Source organism: Sardina pilchardus, chromosome 20 (genome assembly GCF_963854185.1).
Source record: "Sardina pilchardus chromosome 20, fSarPil1.1, whole genome shotgun sequence".
Taxonomy (NCBI): Eukaryota; Metazoa; Chordata; class Actinopteri; order Clupeiformes; family Clupeidae; genus Sardina; species Sardina pilchardus.
The window spans coordinates 9,071,513-9,089,012 of record NC_085013.1 but is presented as its reverse complement, the minus strand read 5'-3'; the positions used below and the strand labels follow the sequence as shown (position 1 = coordinate 9,089,012).

At 47.1% G+C, this 17,500-nt stretch overlaps 3 protein-coding genes across 3 annotated transcripts in view; all 3 read left to right on the top strand.

Moving 5' to 3' along the window:
- The window catches only part of scfd1 (sec1 family domain containing 1), a 24,044-nt gene extending 18,982 nt beyond the window's left edge, over positions 1-5,062 (top strand). Inside the window, exons 21-25 of the mRNA XM_062522324.1 lie at positions 2,496-2,548; positions 3,151-3,184; positions 3,972-4,037; positions 4,161-4,229; positions 4,769-5,062. Of these exons, the coding sequence (XP_062378308.1) occupies positions 2,496-2,548; positions 3,151-3,184; positions 3,972-4,037; positions 4,161-4,229; positions 4,769-4,792 (246 nt within the window). The 3' untranslated portion in view covers positions 4,793-5,062. The remainder of the gene's footprint in view (positions 1-2,495; positions 2,549-3,150; positions 3,185-3,971; positions 4,038-4,160; positions 4,230-4,768) is intronic.
- A 1,246-nt stretch (positions 5,063-6,308) lies between these two features.
- opn6b (opsin 6, group member b) lies at positions 6,309-10,780 on the top strand. Its single transcript, XM_062523461.1, has 6 exons — positions 6,309-6,408; positions 6,832-7,037; positions 7,638-7,737; positions 8,773-8,877; positions 9,189-9,409; positions 10,169-10,780. The coding sequence occupies exons 1-6, from the start codon at positions 6,309-6,311 to the stop codon at positions 10,778-10,780; spliced, it is 1,344 nt and encodes a 447-aa protein (XP_062379445.1).
- A 5,632-nt stretch (positions 10,781-16,412) lies between these two features.
- The window catches only part of coch (coagulation factor C homolog, cochlin (Limulus polyphemus)), a 7,051-nt gene continuing 5,963 nt past the window's right edge, over positions 16,413-17,500 (top strand). The window contains exons 1-3 of the mRNA XM_062522325.1: positions 16,413-16,553; positions 17,051-17,099; positions 17,340-17,384. Coding sequence (XP_062378309.1) covers positions 17,066-17,099; positions 17,340-17,384 — 79 coding nt within the window. The 5' untranslated portion in view covers positions 16,413-16,553; positions 17,051-17,065. The remainder of the gene's footprint in view (positions 16,554-17,050; positions 17,100-17,339; positions 17,385-17,500) is intronic.

Genomic DNA, 17,500 nt, shown 5'->3' with positions numbered 1-17,500 from the left:
ATGCCTGGCCTTCCTGCTAGCCCATATCAGGCTTCATCAGGCTGGGAGAAGGTGCAAACTCTCCAGCAGACCTGCCCTGAGCTCGTTCAGGTGTGTGTGTGTGTGTGTGTGTGTGTGTGTGTGTCTGTGTGTTTTCATGTGCGCCTGTTTGAAGGACATGAGACCTGAACTCCTGCCCAGACCTCTTTGTTACTTCTCTGAAAGAGATTTTATGGATAAGTCATTTCATTATTCCCGTCCCCCTTCTGGACAAGTTCTGCTTGTTCTGTAACTCATTGCTCCCTCGCTGCTGAAGAAAATAGAAGGGACTTTTTAGTTGTCATGGTGACGGCAGTGTCATAGTAACACAGTGAGCAAATTTCTACTGGGATCAGTGTGCCAAAAACGGCAGAACTAATAAACTGACATTGGTGGTGTTTTTTTCCCTCGGTATTAACCAAAACTAAACTACCACAGTGCTATAAGCAAAACTCTCTCTGTGGTATCCAGTGAGCACACGTCAGTCATGTATGTTGCCCTGCTGTGCACGTGGCTGCTTTACATACGTTTGAAGTATGTCTTTATGACTGACTGATTGTGTTACTTTTCTGGGGGCCCTGTGTGTGTGTGTGCGTGCGTGCGTGTGTGTGTGTTTGTGTTTGGGGGGGGTTCTCAGTGGGACCCACCTGGGTAAACTGTACGAGGCTGCGGAGCTGAAAGCGGAGAGTAAAGGAGACGAGAGGAGCGACTGGGGGCCAGAGCAGCTGGACCCTTCTGGTCAACGGGAGTCCTCCGCTCCACTCCACACCCCCTCCTGCACCGGCAGGAGCGATGATGCTTATTCTGGACGGCCTGAGCGGGTTTCTCTGGGCCCTCTCGTCCTGACCCCTTGACCCCTCGTATGCAGATCAGCTCGGGTCAGCGCAGGGCGGTATGGGACGAGCGTCGAGCGCTGCCTTTCCAGAAGCTGCCAGCGCTCCAGCCCGCAGTCTCTCCTATTCTACAGCATTAGCATAACTGGACACCGCAGAGTGAATAACAGCTCGGAGGGTGTTTCTTTTCTTTTTTCCCCTCTTTTATTGTCCCTCTATCTCACCCTCTCTGCTTCGTTCTTTCTGTTTGTTCTGTCCGTCCCTCTTGCTTTGCCCGCTCTGTGTCTGAGCGTCTGTGAAGCGGACGCAGGGTCTGGTTTCTCTGGCTGAAAGCGAAGCCTCTTCTCCTCGCCTCCCACAGCCGCCGAAAGCTGAATTGGACATAAACAATATTATCATTTTCTCAGCTACTGGAGTTACAGTGGGACGCACAATGCCGCTGTTGTTAGGCGGGCCGGTTTAGCTCAGGCCAGATTCAGCAGACACACACACACACACACACACATACACACATACACTCCATACCCACAACTCTCCATCTCAGGTGTCATCCATCTAGCTTTTTTGTGTGGGAGAACAATTTCTGCTCTTCCCCAACTCTTCTCTCCCAGCTTTCTCTCTCTCTCTCTCTCTCTTTCTCCGTCTCTCTCTCTCTCTCCCTCTCTCTCCTTGTGTTCTTTCTCTCTCCACCCTTCTCTCCTCATCTTCTCTCCTCACTGAAGCGCGGCACCGTTGCGCGGGGCCGGGGCCTTGAAGGCTTCATAGCGGGCCGAAAGCTGAAAGGCGATAGCACAAATATTCTGGGCATCCTGCGCTCTCTCCCTCTCTCTCCCCTGGACCGGTGGAGTGCAGCGGGAGCTCCTCTTTCAGCGAGCTGCCGCTGAAGTATGTGCGCTCAGCCCACGAGAGAGAGGGATAGAGAGAGAGGGATAGAGAGAGAGAGATAGAGAGAGAGGGATAGCGAGAGAGAGATAGACAGGGAGAGAGAGAGAGAGATGGATAGAGAGGAGGGATAGAGAGAGAGAGATAGACAGGGAGAGAGAGAGAGAGATGGGGTGGAGGGTTTTGAATGAGTTCTGATAAATAGGTAAGGAGGGAGGACAGACGATGATTAAGCCTGTGGGTCAAACCCCTGCTTCATACTTCAGATGTCCTCCCCCACCCATCCCCACCCGTCCCCACCCATCTCCACCCCCACGTCAGGCCTCCTCACCCCATGAACCACGTCTGCTCCGACTGGCCCAGAATGGAGGAACGGAGCTCCAAATGCAGGAAAGGGCCCTTGAGAACTGAGGTGTGCGTGTGTGTTTCATCACCTGTCTACTCTATACTCATTGACATCTATGGACACACACACACACACACACACACACACACACACACACACACATGCACCATGAAGGCCGAAGTAAGTCCATGTGTGTTGAAGTCTTGGGCCTGTGATGGAGAGAGAGAGAGAGGGATGCAGGGAGGGTTGGGACCAGGAGCCGGCCGTTTTAATGCAGACAGATGAAGTGGTGCAGGACAGATGGGATGGAGCGCTGTGGAAGCGCATGGAGTCTGGGTGGAGTCTGGGTCAGTCGTCTCTGCTCAGACGCACAGCAGACCAGACTCCTCACCTCTCCCACCTCTTGTGCTTCACAGGAGACGGACGACTACCGATACTTCGACCCTAAGATGCTGAGAGGCAGCGAGAGGTAGGAGCTGGAGATGCGCACACACACACACACACACACACAGTTATGGATGGACCACCCATAACTTCACATTCACACATTACGTTACCTTTATGTATTCATTTAGCAGACGCTTTCATCCAAAGCAGCTTACATACTGTGCCGGTACAGATGCATCTCAAATCCAAGCCTTTTATTTCAATTAGTAATTGATGAATTAATATATTAATTAATTATTCTAATCTTGATGATTATGGTCTACAGCTCATGGAAATCAAAAATCGAGAATCTCAAAATATATCAATAAAGAATTTGATTCAGAAATGTCAACCTGAGATGAGCTCTAATCAGCTAATTTAGTCAAAACACCAGCAGTAGTTTCCTGAGTTTTTAATCTCTGTCTTGGCAGGGCAATGGATTTTTCATTAATATCCAAATCTTTTGAGACGCACCTGTATGTCAATTACATGACCAATTACACAACACATGATGAAGTGTACTGCGCTGTGCCGTATTCACTGTGTCCAAGGCACAAGCGCATCCTCAGTATCTTGACTGAACATTTGTCTTCCTGTTTCTGCTTCTTCTGTCTCTCTTCCTTTGATGTCCCTTGTCACACACAGTTCCATTCCAAGAAGCAAGAACCCATTTCAGGAGGTGAGTTAACTTGAGATATGTGTGTGTGTGTGTTGGGGGGGTTGTGTTTGTGGATGTATGGGTGTGTGAGACAGACAGACAGACAGACAGACAGAGAGTGTTGATGTGGGAACCCTCTCAAGCCACTAAGCCAAGTTCCCATGGCGATGGCCCTTGGGTGTGTATGTGTTTAATCTGGATTAGGTTTCCTGGTGGCCGTGACCGGCTAGCATGAGCGTTAGAGGGACATCAAACGTCCCCCCAGTCCCCCCACCCCACCCCACCCCAGGTCACACCTGCGGAGATTAGTCCTGTCCATCAGAGCAGAAACAGAGCCAAGAGCTTGATTGCATTGAGATAATATGGATTAGAACCGTCCGGCTTGGATATGATTGCTTGGTGCATATTGCGTAAGAACCTGTGAAGATTTTAATTATGTTTAATTAGGTGGTGTTCTTGAAAATACTGCAACGTGTCACGTTCCACATTAATTAATTATTTAGTCTGTTAATTCATTTCTGTGTTTGATATTTATCGTTTAATCTCTCTTTTACAATGTGCTGGGAAGGCTTAATTAATTAATGCAATTAATGTTACGAAACAGAAGACTTGGATAAATGTAAAAAAAGAATCAGCAATATGGTTGTAGTTGATAGTTTGTTTGTAGTTGATAGTTGATAGAATGTCCCTCAAATGCTTTGTTGTGCATAAATAAGCGTTTTATGATCGGATATTGTGATCATCATTTGGGTACATTGGAATGTCTCTCCCTCCATCATGCCAATCAAATGTCACGTTGTCGTTCCAGGCTATTGTCTTTGTGGTTGGCGGTGGCAATTACATTGAGTATCAAAACCTTGTTGACTACACAAAGGTAAGTCCCTGCCGGTGGTCCAGTCCCTGAGACCTAAATACATGTTCATACTGCAATAGGCTGGAGGAGCTGGCATGCAGTCAAGTGGCTGACGCGTGTGTGTGTTTGTGTGTGTGTCTGTAGGCAAGACAGGGCAAGCGAATCTTCTATGGCTGCAGTGAGCTCTTCAACGCCGGGCAATTCCTCAAACAGGTACGGCTACCTCAACTGATCTTAATTCACACAATTGGTTTAGGAATCCCACTGGGTGTGTGTGTGTGTATGCATGTGTGTGTGTGTGTGTGTGTGTGTGTGTGTGTGTGTGTGTGTGTGTGTGTGTGTGTGTGTGTGTGTGTGTGTGTGTGTGTGCGCGAGCACACATGGATTTGTGTCCGAGTTCTCAGGCTGGCTTATTGTTGTAGGACGTTGTTATTGCCATTCCCTCCAGATGTCTAGTAGCTGCTAACGGGGACACAGAGTCTCTAGAGTAAAACTGAACACGGGACATCCTTACTTTGAATCCCAACAAAGAGGGAATAAAGTGTTCATGCTCAAAGTCGAGCTTCTGAGCTAAGAGATCACTTCGGATGCCGTGATCTGGTGTTGAGAATGGATAATACATGAACCATCTTAATCAGAGAATAGCCATTATAAATTCCACAAATAATGCCCAATCTGGGTTTATTGTCTCTAACAGAGAGAGAGTAGGGGAGAGAGAGTGTTTTCTTGACCGGTCTTTCTTGCCTCCCCAGCTCTCCCAGCTCGGACAGAAATGATAGAAAACTGTGATCAGAAGACCCTCCTCTCTCCGGCTCCTTGTCCTCTCTACATCCAGTCCAATCAGGATCTCTCTCTCTTTCTCTCTCTCTCTCTCTCTCTCTCTCTCTCTCTCTCTCTCTCTCTGCCTCGGTGATCAGCTCTTCAGATCTCTCGCTCACCTCTCGCTCATATTCCATGTATTTTATAATGTTTACCATACTGTAATAATGTTTGTCTTACTCAGATGCTAAACTCTCACAACAAATAAAGATTAACACTTAAATGCAAAGATAGAACCACTGTGTCTGTCATCATTTTGCAAAGACCCCAGAAAAAGATCTCAGCCCATTGTATAGATGGATTAATTATGTCTTAATCTGATCACTCATGAGTCATGACCAAGCATCACCTTTGAGATACCTTACAGATTGACTACAGCAAGGTGAAGTAGAAGTTCCTTTAGATAAAAGATGCTTTATGAAATAAAAATGAAATATCCTCTCTACATCCAGTCCAGTCGAGATCTCAGTAAGCGGTAGTTTCTGGTTTGAGTTGTCGGAGCCCTACGAGAGGGCTATTCGATTCCAAACGCAGTTGGACGAGACCTTTTGCTGGGCCAGATATTTTCAGTGGCTCGTAAGCAGCAGGTAATGACACATTTTGAAAACAACGCATTAAAAAAGCCCATAATATTTTGTCATTGTTTTCCTTTTGAATTTGGTCACATCTGATTCACACATTACATAAAAAAGAGTGTGAATGTTTTATTCTGTTTTTCTCTGTGTTTCTGCCGGGACTATTGGCTGGGTCACTCAGTGGTTTGCTTCTAGGCCACATATGGCCCCCATTTGAATAGGCCTATGAAATATGGTTAAGCTCTTAAGCACAGTAAGTGTATATTTTTTAGCTGAGCGTAGTGTTGTGGATATGAGGGTTTAGGGTTTGAAAGACAGTTTGTAAGATGTAATGGGTTAGTGAGTATATTGTCTGGATTTACTATCAACGACAAGCAAATACCATTTCTGAACTTTAAGATTTGTTTTCCCAATCGGTACAAACGGAGATTGTAATCGGCGTGAGAGGCCTGAGAAGGGGCTGTCAGGAGACGGGGTGAGAGAGGGGTAAGTGGCTCACTTGTGCTTTCTCCTCCCAATTGGCCGACTCAAAGACCTGGCCGTCTGACGGCCTCATGCCTTGACAGGATTAGGGGATTAATGTAGCGCTGCCATCGCATCTGTATGGCCGCTCCAGACGGCTTTACCTTATGGGATAGATTAAGGCCAGTAGCGACACTTCCCCCCCCTCCTCCACACACACACACACACACACACACACCTCCAGCAGCACCTGCTGCTGCTAAGCAATCCAAAGTGACAGACAGATTTCTAGTCTACCTCGTCTGTTGTGTCTAGTTGGGTTTGAACACTTGACCTGTGCTGGACGTACAGGGACCAACTGTCTGAAATGAGTGCATCCTAATAGCAGTTCTTCTCAAAGAAGCACAAACGCTTGCTCAAAAACTCGAGAGCCGTCATGACGATGGATCTCCAAGACAACCTGAGGGCAAACCTGTCGGTGTACCGTGTGTCAGACGAGGGGGAAACGGCCATAGGAGTCTATCTACTCGTACTGGGTAATGGCCTGACTTATCAATTCATCTGCTGTGTGTGTGTGTGTGTGTGTGTGTGTGTGTGTGAGAGAGAGAGAGAGAGTTTCTTATTCCTTGGATGGAGACCAAATTGACGTTTGAGACATATAGACTTTAGGGCAGACGTATAGACGACTTTAGGATAGATAGGGTCTGTTTTTGGATGCGCAGGTATGTATGGTATGTTTGCAAAATTTCATAGTGCTTCACCCATAGTACAGAATGCCCATAGGAGTGAGGAGGCTTGAGAGAAGCCTTACCTACTCTTTGAAGCTTTACTTCAAAGCTCCTGAAGAAACAATCCCTGTTGATGGTGAACTTCAGAGAAAGGACAAGCGAGAAAAACAGGAATGTCTTTTGACATAAACCTCCTTGACCGATGTGAGTGATTATTTTGCTTTTTTTTAGGGTGGCTGTCTTGGCTTGGCAATGGGGTGGTGATTTTACTGTTGACCAGGCGGCTGCACACACTGCAAGCCCAGGACTTTCTCACCCTCAACCTGGCCTTATCTGATACTGGGATTGCTATGTTTGGATACTCCCGTGGCATCCTAGAGGTTTTCAACGTCTTCAGGGATGATGGGTATCTCTTCCAAACCTTCTGGACCTGCCAGGTAAAGCTATTAGCCGAAGGATATTTAGTTTGATATGCGATTCTCCTCAGTATCCTCAGTGCTGAGTCTTAAATAGAAGCACTTTGAAGTTGTCCATGGACTGAAATGTCCAAATATTATTCTGAGACTATGAATATAAGACGCTTTAGAAAATGTGAAGTTTACACTGTACTGACTCTTGGACAATGGCTCAAGATGTTGCAGACATATGCCCCATTCTCCTTCCAAACACCATCCAAAATCCCAAAACCTAACTCTAGAAACCGGGAGAATAGAACTACTGACTAGAGATTATGAACTCCAAGGCATTGTTTGCGTTTCCTACCTAATCTTACCTCCCGTACACTAGAATCCCAATTACATGTGCTAGATCAGACAGGGAGCAGATGGGTAGGGGTTTTGTCATTGCACCAGAGATGCAGCCCATTCCTCCTTATCCTCTAATCTACCTGGCCAGGCTGGCACAGAGTAGCAGGGCAGAGCGAGGTGATGTCGCCAGCACTGCCGCCCCATCCTCAGCTTACGGGCACACTGGCAGAGAGAGAGAGAGAGAGATATCTTGATTTCAGGGCTCGTTTGTGTGTGCCCCCCGTGTGCCAGGTGGATGGCTTCCTAATCCTGCTCTTCGGCCTCATCAGCATCAACACGCTGACAGCCATCAGTGTCGTTCGCTACATCAAAGGATGCCAGCCTCACCACGGTATGCATGCCAGCCTCCCACTCCCTATGCCAAGAAATCCCTTCTCTTCCCTGTGTGGTCCGTAAGCCCGCGTGCAGGTGCATGAGTGAGGCCAAATGGGGTCAGTGACCTGAGGATGCTCCCTCTCTCTGTCCCAGGCGGACAGCTGACCACTGGACGATTGTCTCAGGGGGGGTCACAAGAGAGAGCAGATGTGCTTGTGATGATGTGTGAAATGCTTATGTCAATCAAACAAAAAGTAAAAAAAAACACAGTTCAAACAAAGGCAGTATGTCGATTCTTAACTGAGTCAAGTGTCTTAAAGCAAACTAGTGAAACCCACGAAACCTGCGGTTTACCATTGCTTTGTCACAGATGGTAGACCTAGAGCTTTGGTGCACTGTACTGACCTGGGACATTAAAGTGTATATGTATATACCAGTATACGCTATAGTCCAAAATTGCACAGTGGATTAGCTAAGGGCCGTGAGCCAAACACTTTCCAAATAGCATTTTTAGCGTTCAGCTAATCTTAACTAATCCACTGTGTGCTATTTTGGGCTATAGCGTATACCAGGTGCAAGCTCTGTCGTGGTTGATCAACTAATAATACTGTCTCCACGCGGCCTATTTGATGTGTTTTCATGCAGAGAAGGGGGTCTACTGGATTTTCAGCAGAGTTACACTTTAAGGATAGTCTGGCTATCACCATACTAAACTCAATCTTTTAAGAACATTAGTCTGGGGAGTGTGCGCTTTATTCCTACTGCACAAGAGGCATGATCAATGGGCATAGTTCAAATGACCCCGTACACTTGGATAGTCTTTCAACCAATCAGACCAATGATTCGGTGCGTCTTTTGGATATAAGCTAGTTTCTGATTGGACCTAAAATTTGTGGACAGGAAGCAGGTTAGATGTGCAGGTTTCCAGCCTGAGCTGTCGGGCGATATCCAAATTCGCCGGCAGGTCAGGCAGGGTTCACCCAGCCTACTTTAGAGATAATACTTATGAATTTTGAGACCTCTGCCTAATCCAGTTTCTCTCCGGCTGCAGCCCATCACATCACCAGGTTAAACATCTTCATCACGATTGGTGTCATCTGGCTCTCCTCCCTTTTCTGGTCTGGAGCTCCACTGTTTGGATGGGGGAGCTACAAAGGTAAAGGAGCCTATGAACCAACGGCATCTACATCTCTGTCTCCTGATGGCCCAAGGCCAGCTCTTCCTACCTCTTTCCACTTCCCATACTTTACAGAAGAGGTTCTCTTGTCATCTGTTACAGTAGGTCCCTGTATAGCTTCAGTTAGCTGGCAACTTTCCATCTTTGGTTTGATCATTCTGTCATTCAGTTGGATCATTCCAGTGCAGGTGTATCAGTTTATACTGCTAATGTTTTCAAAGAAAGACACAACAGCATTTATCTCTTACATAAAAATGAAAGAGGCGTGGTCTCTCCTCTTCACTCTGCAGCCCGCAGGTACGGCACGTGTGAGATCGACTGGGCGCAGGCCAGGTTCTCCCTCTGCTACCGGCTCTACGTCATCCTCATCTTCGTCTTCAACTTCTTCCTGCCCATCACCGTCATCGTGTTCACCTACGTGTCCATCATGCGCATGGTCAACGCCAGCCACAGGAAAAGCCTGGGGAAGGTCAGCGAGAGGCAGAGGAAGATCGAGAGAGGCATAACACAGGTATCTCATCACCTCTGTCAGAGGAGGATAGCACCTAAGATGTGCAGCAAGATTGCTCATAGAACTGTCTGAATAAGCGTTCTTCGTAGGTTTCTTTTTTGTGAAATGTATGGCAGGTTTACACCTCATAGTTTCTACTCACCAGTGAAAAGTTCTTGTAAAATTATTCATTTTTAAGTTTCTCTAACTGTCTTTTCCCCTCTAGTTTAAGGGTTCTAACCTGCTTTCTACATGTAATTAATAAGTGTTCACATCAGCGTAATGGGACTGTTACGCAAACAGAGCCCTGTATAGCCACACAACCAGGATTAACACTTTTGATTAACTTACAACTATGATTGATATTTTTGATTAATACACAACCATGATTAGCATTTTTGATTAACACACAACCAGTATTAACACTACAGAACTTCTTGATGATGAGGGGGAAATGACCCCATCCACATACTGTAACTGTCCTAAGCTGGAGAGTCCATTATCCTGAGTTTCCTCTCCGCCCTAGTCTCCCTCTTTCCTGTCTTCTCCACGGGTCTTTTATTCTCTCCTCTTCCTCCCACTCTCTGTATCCTCCCATCTCCATGAGTGCATCTCCCTGTGCTTCTCCGCAGGTGTCTTTCCTGCTACTTTTCTCTCTCCTCCCTCCTCCTCTCATCCGGTCTCTCCCTCCTCCCTTGTTAGCAGTCTAACCTTTCTCTCCTTTTCTCTCCCTCTCTCTCTCTCTCTCTTTCACTCTCTCTCCCTCTATCCTCTCTGCAGGTGTCTCTGCTGCTGTGCGCGGCCTTTCTGCTGGCGTGGTCGCCGTACGCCGTCATCTCCATGTGGTCGGCGCTGGGCTACCACGTGCCGCCGCTCACCGGCCTGCTGGCCAGCCTCTTCGCCAAGTCGGCCAGCTTCTACAACCCCTTCATCTACATGGGCTTCAGCGCCAAGTTCCGCACCGAGCTGGCCGAGCTCTTCCGCAGCCTGCGCCGGCCCCTGGAGCTCCTGCGTCCCGCCGGCTCGCCGCTCCCGCGGGACGAGGACGACGGCGGCAGGGAGGGTCACCCTAGACCGGACGAGGTGCGGGTCAACCTGGACCGCTTCAAGGAGCCGCTGCCCGGGGACGAGCCCCTCTTGGAGGGCGGGCTGGACTCCGGGGTGGAGTTGGGCCGCAGCTCGAGTGACGGCGGCGCGCCCCTGGAGAGGGAGGCGGGCGTGGGAGGAGAGAACGAGGAGCGAAGAGCGGCCGTTGAGGGGCAGGGGGAGAGGGAGGACGAGGAGATGGGAAACCCCCAGACAGACTGCCAGCGGTGGCCCCTGGTGGGCCCCAGTGCTCCCCCCACTCTCCACAGCTTCAAACGCCGATCCAGCAACACTGGGCGCTTGTGAGGACTGGAGCTGCACACAGCTGGACATCCCACAATACCAAACAAACCATACCAAATACATAACATCATACCAAACCAATTAACCATACCAAATAAATCATACCAAGTACATAACATCCCACAATATCAAACACAATGCCCCATACCAAATACATCATACCAAACCAACATACCACCCTCATAACCACTTACAGAGCAACTCCCATTCATGCTTATTCATGCCTGTTATGGACCTACCTTAAATAGTGTGCTTATGGTCTGTGTAATAAGGTTGTCATGCACTACACAGCACTGGTACAATCCATAATCAGTGTAAAACGTGAGTCATAACATCATGTCCATCCACCACCTCAGTAACAGATTTGTTTGTTGTAACCCCCCCCCCCCCCTTCAATCTTTCCTCCTTTCTAATGCAGCTACTTGATGATGTCTTTTATGTAAAAGCTCCATACCAATGGGTATGTGTTTTCTGGAGCAGGTTTGCTGCATTCTAATAGTGTTTCCCCCCAAATATCGCCACGGCTGTGGTTACCTACAGCGAACCACAGCTGTGGCGATATTGGCCAACAACACCACTCCTCCCACTCGTGCGATAATGCTTAAATATCAGACAACCCCTGTCCCATTTGTAGTCATGCTTTAAATGAATATGATTCTTATTCACTAGGCCATATTATGAGTAGGCCAATGTGCTTTACACTCAGAAGGGCCATAGCCCACTGTGAAGAGATGAGGGATGTATGTTGATTGCAGGATATATTTACATGTACCGCTTCAACTCATGTCTGCTGAAATGTAGGGAAAGTCTGTGACAAGTTAAACCAACTGAAATTGTGATAAATCTAAAGTGATTATATCCAAAGCAAATAAACTAACTCTTGTCTTGCCCCCCACTCCCCAAATATATGAGGAAGAAATAGTGTAGAAGGTGGCAGAAAAAGTGAATGCTGTATGCAAGTCAGAGTTTGAAGGAATGTCACCAGAAAGAGGAACATGAGATAGGATTACAGATAGCTGATTGCCATATGATGCAAGGTTCAGGCTCCGCTGGACGAATATAAAAAGGGCCCTTAACCAGGGCTCTGTGTGGCTATCCATCACTTCTCTTGAACTTCGCAGACTGAGAGCAAGAAGATTCTTTTTATTTTTGTAATGTAATCAATAAAGTCAGAACCCTAACCCTAACCTATGTTCCCTTGTCCCTCCACTGACAGGCAACAGTCTGTTGTGACTGGAGGATGACCTTTAGAAAACATAGTCACAGGTTAGCTTCTACAAAAAATAGCCCAGTCCCTCTGCAACATGGGTCACCAAACTAAGGCCCGCGGGCCTACTCAGGCCCACAACCCCCATTTGACCAACAGTCGCACCCACACCACCCTTTTAGCAAAGTGAGTACCTCACAGTCTAAAAGGCCAATACACAAACACACACACACACACACACACACACACACACACACACACACACACACACACACACAGCTGTGACTAGGAGGCCTGTAATCACCAGAGTGGCCACAAAACCCATACCTGCACCGTATCCATATGAAGGGAAACAGTAGACAGTGTATGAGTTTGTCTTTTCTGCCCTCCCTAGTCGACAGACCAAACTCCATTTCAAAGCAAAAAAGACAAACAAAATATTAAAGTGCATCTGAATTATTTAACAAGTGTTTGTCTGGTCAACCATATTTTAAATGAACTGCCACTTTGTGTGTGTGTGTGTGTGTGTGTGTGTGTGTGTGTGTGTGTGTCTGTGTGTCTGTATATGTGTGTGTGTCTGTATATTCATGAGTGTGTGTGTGTACATGCACGTATGCCTTTGGGTGTGTGTGTGTGTGTGCACATACAGTATATGTGTGTGTGCGTGTGCACGTGCACATACTGTATGCATGTGTGTGTCTCTTTGTCTTTCTGTGTGTATGTGTGTGTGTGTGTGTGTGTGTGCGTGAGGTCTTTCTAGTGAAGGTTCTCAACTTTTTCAGGATGTATATGCTACAAACAAGTCCAAATAAATCTTCAGTGTTGACAGTTCTCACAAGCTTATATTTTGACGAAGAATTTCTTAGCTGTTTGGATGAAGTCTTCTCACGCTTATTTACGTGACAACAGTCTCGAAAAGTATGCCCAAGTATGTGATGACAACTTGAAATTGCCTTGAAGTGAATCCAAAAGAATCAGCTTTGGACAAGGGACATAGCTTAGAGTCAGCTGTCCTTGGGTGTCCTTCTCTGTGAAAATAATGAGAGAGGGAGTGAGAGAGACAGAGAGAGAAAGAGAGAGAGAGAGGGAACCAAGACTGCCCCAAAGTCGCTAATCTGGGACCTGGCCTCGGTTGACTGAGCTTGAGAAAAGTCTTTCCACCTCAAACAAAAGTTTCATGAACATTCACCTACATCTCTGCACTGAAAATTGAGCTGCTTATATTTCTGCTTACCATATTCATACGTGTACATAAACCAGCTATTCATGTGTCCGTATTAGCATTTTTATCAGTGGCTTCCCAAAGTGCAGTGCAGCATAATAGAATTCAGTGTTAGGCTAATTCCCAAAATATCCTCTAGCTACGGGGATCCAGGAAATAAGGTAAGGGGATTTTGTTCAACAATAACATTGACTCTAGCCGGGCCAGGTGTGTAAAATAAACCCGCGTTTCAAAGTGAAGTATCATCGTGTCCTTCAGTGAGGCCATTAGTAAAGATTAAAAGGTGGTTTAGCATTTTCGCTATTCCAGAAACTGAACATCGAGGAGGGAAAAGAGCTGGAAAAAACATTTGACTGTGGTGGTCGTCGAACCTGTCAGTGCGGGTTAACCGTCCAGGGTTGAGATAAGTTAATCATTAGAGTAAAAAGCCAATTTTCTCTCCCGTGTATCCTGGTTATAATCCACAAACAGCAAAATACTTCACCCCTGTTTTGACTTCTCCGACATAGCGCGGAGTTAGCAGGAATTTCAGTGTGCTGTAATGGGTCCAGACAAGCAGACAATAGCCCACCAGGAGGTCCCCACTGCTGACCCTCTGTGCTAGGGCAGTCCTGTCTAACACACACACACACACACACACACACACACACACACACACACACACACACACACACACACACACACACACACACACACACACACACACACACACACACACACACACGTGACACAACAAACTCATTCATAAGTGCACACTGTTGGCCAGATGACTGTTAGATAAAAAATTAAACGTGCACAGGGTGTCGTTTGTCTGCACAGCAAGGAGTCTTGACTATTATTGTTTGAGGAAAAATGTCAATCAGGTTGACTGATCAGATGTGACTGGTGTTTTTGGGTAAAGGTGTGAGTGGCTAGTTATCATGGAGGCTAGAGCTAAACTGGAGAGAATAAGGATTTCATATGACTATGGCAGGTGCTGGCATGTCATATTGAGTAGCCATAGGTTCACATTCACAGATTGAAGGTTCTCTCCCTTGCTGTGGAAGTGGTGCTCTGTGTCACCATGAACCACCAGTGTGATGGAGCCTTGTTGAAGATGGAATTATTGTTGAAGTGTGCTCTGAATTCTATTGTCTCCCTGTGTGTGTGTGTGTGTGTGTGTGTGTGCGTGTGTGCGTGTGTGAGAGAGAGAGTTAGCAAGAAAGTGTGTGTGTGTGTGTGTGTGTGTGCCTGTCTGTCTCTGTCTTTCTGTGTGCACATGTGTTTGTGCGGGTGTGTGTGTGTGTGTGTGTGTTTGTGTGTGTGTGTGTGTGTGTGTGAGTGTGTGTCTCTGTGTGTGTGTCTGTGTGTGCGTACATGCGTTTGTGCATGCGTGCACGTGTGTGTGTGTGTGTGTGTGTGTGTGTGTGTGTGTGTGTGTGTGCGTGTGTGTGTATAGTTCTAAAGCATGGCCTCTTGCTTGCTTCCTGAGACACACACTGGGCCTCCAAGCCCTACTCACATGGGGAGAAACGTGAGGGGGAACCGGGGGTGTGTTTGGCCGGCACAGAGAGGAGTGTGTCACTTCCACTCAACTCACCTTCCTCTTCATCCTCCACCACACACACGTACGCACACACACTCACACCTTCCATGGTCCACAGATTACTGCCAGCTTCCCCTTGTGATGATCACCTGCCTTCTTGAGAAATTGAACCTCCTCCTCTTCGTCTTCTCACAAAAAAGAATGAGAGTGAGTGAGAGAGAGAGAGAGAGAGTGAGAGAGAAAAAAGAGAGAGAGAGAGAGAGAGCTCTCCCCCTTCTTCTTCCCGACTAGGGTCTGGCAGGAGCCAGCAGGAGCTCTGTTATTATTATCCTTATTAATGTTGTTACAATGAGAGATAGCTCCAGGATAGAAGCCCCATCCCCCATGCAAAGATGTGGTGTGGGGTAGGGTGGGTTAGGGGGGGTATTGGTTGTGATCAAAGCAACCAAGCGTGGGCCAAGACACACACATAACACACACCGAGCAGGACAATGGGTGTTGTATTGGTCTATCTCTGAGTCTGATTATTGTTATTAGTGTTATTTTCTTTTTCGGAGGACCAAGTGTCCGGGTCCAGGATGGTTTCTCCAACCCAAAAAAATAATGATCAATTAGCCGTGTGCCCAAAATCACTACAATGAGAAGGCTGTTCTAGAAGGACCAAAACATTCCTCTCGGGTGTCGGTGGCTCTGCCCGCGACCGACGGGGTGTGTGTGCACTTGAAAAGGCCCCTTCGGTGGCGGGCGGGCGGGCGGGAGGATGGGCAGGTTGGTGCTCGCCAACAGCAACTTCCTCCGCAACTTAATCAGCATACAGAAGCCCCTGGTCAGCGGCTGCCACTGTAAACAGTGCCTGTGTCGCTCGCAGGACGCCAAAGAGCCGAGTCAATATACGCAGAAGGGCCTCGGCTGAAGGCGCCCCCAAACCGGGGCTCCTGGACCGGCTCCGCCATCTGATGAAGCTCATTTGATCTGGGATTGGATCCCCCCTCGCGCAAAAGGGCCCGTTATGCAAGTGGGGCTCTCCGGGGCCTAGCGTTCGAGCCGGCGTTGTTATTTGAAGGAGAGGATGGATTTGCTTTGTCATCTTAGCAACTGCTGATTAATGGAGGAGTGGGGGGTGGGGGTGGGGGGCTGAAGTAATGGAGGGTGAAGAAATGGGAGTTAACAGACATTAGACACGGAGATCTGAACGGCCCTATCAAAGCAGATCGCTTCTATTGGCCTATTATCGCTCATTTGTTATTTCATGGTAGAGTTTGATCACAGACTTAATTTGAGTGTTGTTTTTGATTCCTCCTCTACCTTATCCAATCTTCACTTGGGGCCAAAATACCTCTTGCCTCAGAAATCCCCCCCACCCCCCCCCCCCCCCCCCCAGCAAAATAAACCTATTAGACACACAGTGCTCGTGTACAAATTTGTCTCTTGATATCTGCTAATATCTCCTGTCAGCTGTGCGCGCGGAGGTATGGCTGACCTGTTGAATCACAGGCTCTTCACTCACTTTTGAAACTCCTCAGCGTCTGGACATCCTCACAGCCCGGCGGGCCAGTGGGGCCCGCCTCTGCTGACGTTGTCACGGAGACTCAGTGGGATGTGTGTGGGGTCGTTATTTAAAGGGACGGACACGCTTCCCTCCAGCCCACTCATCCCAGGAACACCAGGACCAAAAGGAATATCAGTCTGATCTCCCTCCTAACTTTTCTTTTTTTTTAAAGTCAACGAAAAAAGAACTACAGGAGGACCAAAAACAACCCTCTCCTCAGTGTGTGCGAACTCTAAGGGAGTCCCAGGAGAAGTTGTGTCTCATCTACTATCTGTAAGCTGGGTATTTTTTAGGTGGGGAGACTGTTTCTAGTCTGTTTTGTTCACTCTCATCCAGCTGCACTCTTCCCATGCACGCTGATGCTGTTCCACAGCAGAGCTGAGGGGAGGGATCAGGTTACACACTGAGCAGCAGGTGTTTCTGATGGGTTTGGGGCTCAACTGGATAGAGGGATGTAATGTAGAATTAATATTTTCTAGATTGAATGAACTTTCAAACTACTTTTATCAATGTCTAAACTGAGAAATGGTTCCAAAAAGGTATCCAAGCTGATTTTGTCCACTGCTGTTCACCATGTGAATGCAAATATGTTGAAATCCGGTCAGTGTGAAAGGGAACAGACGCTATCGCTCTCATTTATCTCTCTTAGTTCTTGTTTGTCAGTTCAGTGCTGTTTTAAAGCCGAATACGTTGGTAATACCTATGCTTTCTTTCATAGCATATTTGTGCCGATTATGTGTTATGTTTTTATTGTCACTTTTTTTCTTTAGGAGTTCGCTCTCAACATGTTGCTGTGGTCTCTTGTTCTTCATCTGCTGGGTAGGAGTTATCTTCTTTAAAAACAGCTGAAGCCTACTTATAACCAACATTTTACATTGAAACAGATCACGCTTGTCTGTGCAATTTAATCCAGCGGTCATGAGCAGTAGACTACCTGTTGTTTTTGCCGTGTTTCTTTCAAATATTGAGCCTATCTCTGTTGTGAGGTTGTTAGATCTTCCTGTTCCTTAGTCTGAGTTCGTTGAGAAGTAAAACTCAAGTTTTTTTCTTTTTGTGTAGGCTTTCTGTCCTTCGTTGGCAACGCGTATGGATCGGAATCTACCGGTAATATCTTCATTTATTTTGAAAAAAAGAAAAGAAAAAAAGACGCACTATTTGCCCATTACGCATGAGTGCGATTTGTAGTAGCTCAGACTATGTAATGTCCTAGACATCTTCGA

What these genes read in the sequence shown, in the direction of transcription:
- opn6b (XM_062523461.1), top strand. Translation starts at nt 6,309, where the DNA reads ATGACGATGGATCTCCAAGACAACCTGAGGGCAAACCTGTCGGTGTAC. An exon ending in AGTCTATCTACTCGTACTGG is followed by an intron (nt 6,409 to 6,831) that starts GTAATGGCCTGA and finishes GCTTTTTTTTAG; the next exon opens with GGTGGCTGTCTTGGCTTGGC. An exon ending in TGGATGGGGGAGCTACAAAG is followed by an intron (nt 8,878 to 9,188) that starts GTAAAGGAGCCT and finishes TTCACTCTGCAG; the next exon opens with CCCGCAGGTACGGCACGTGT.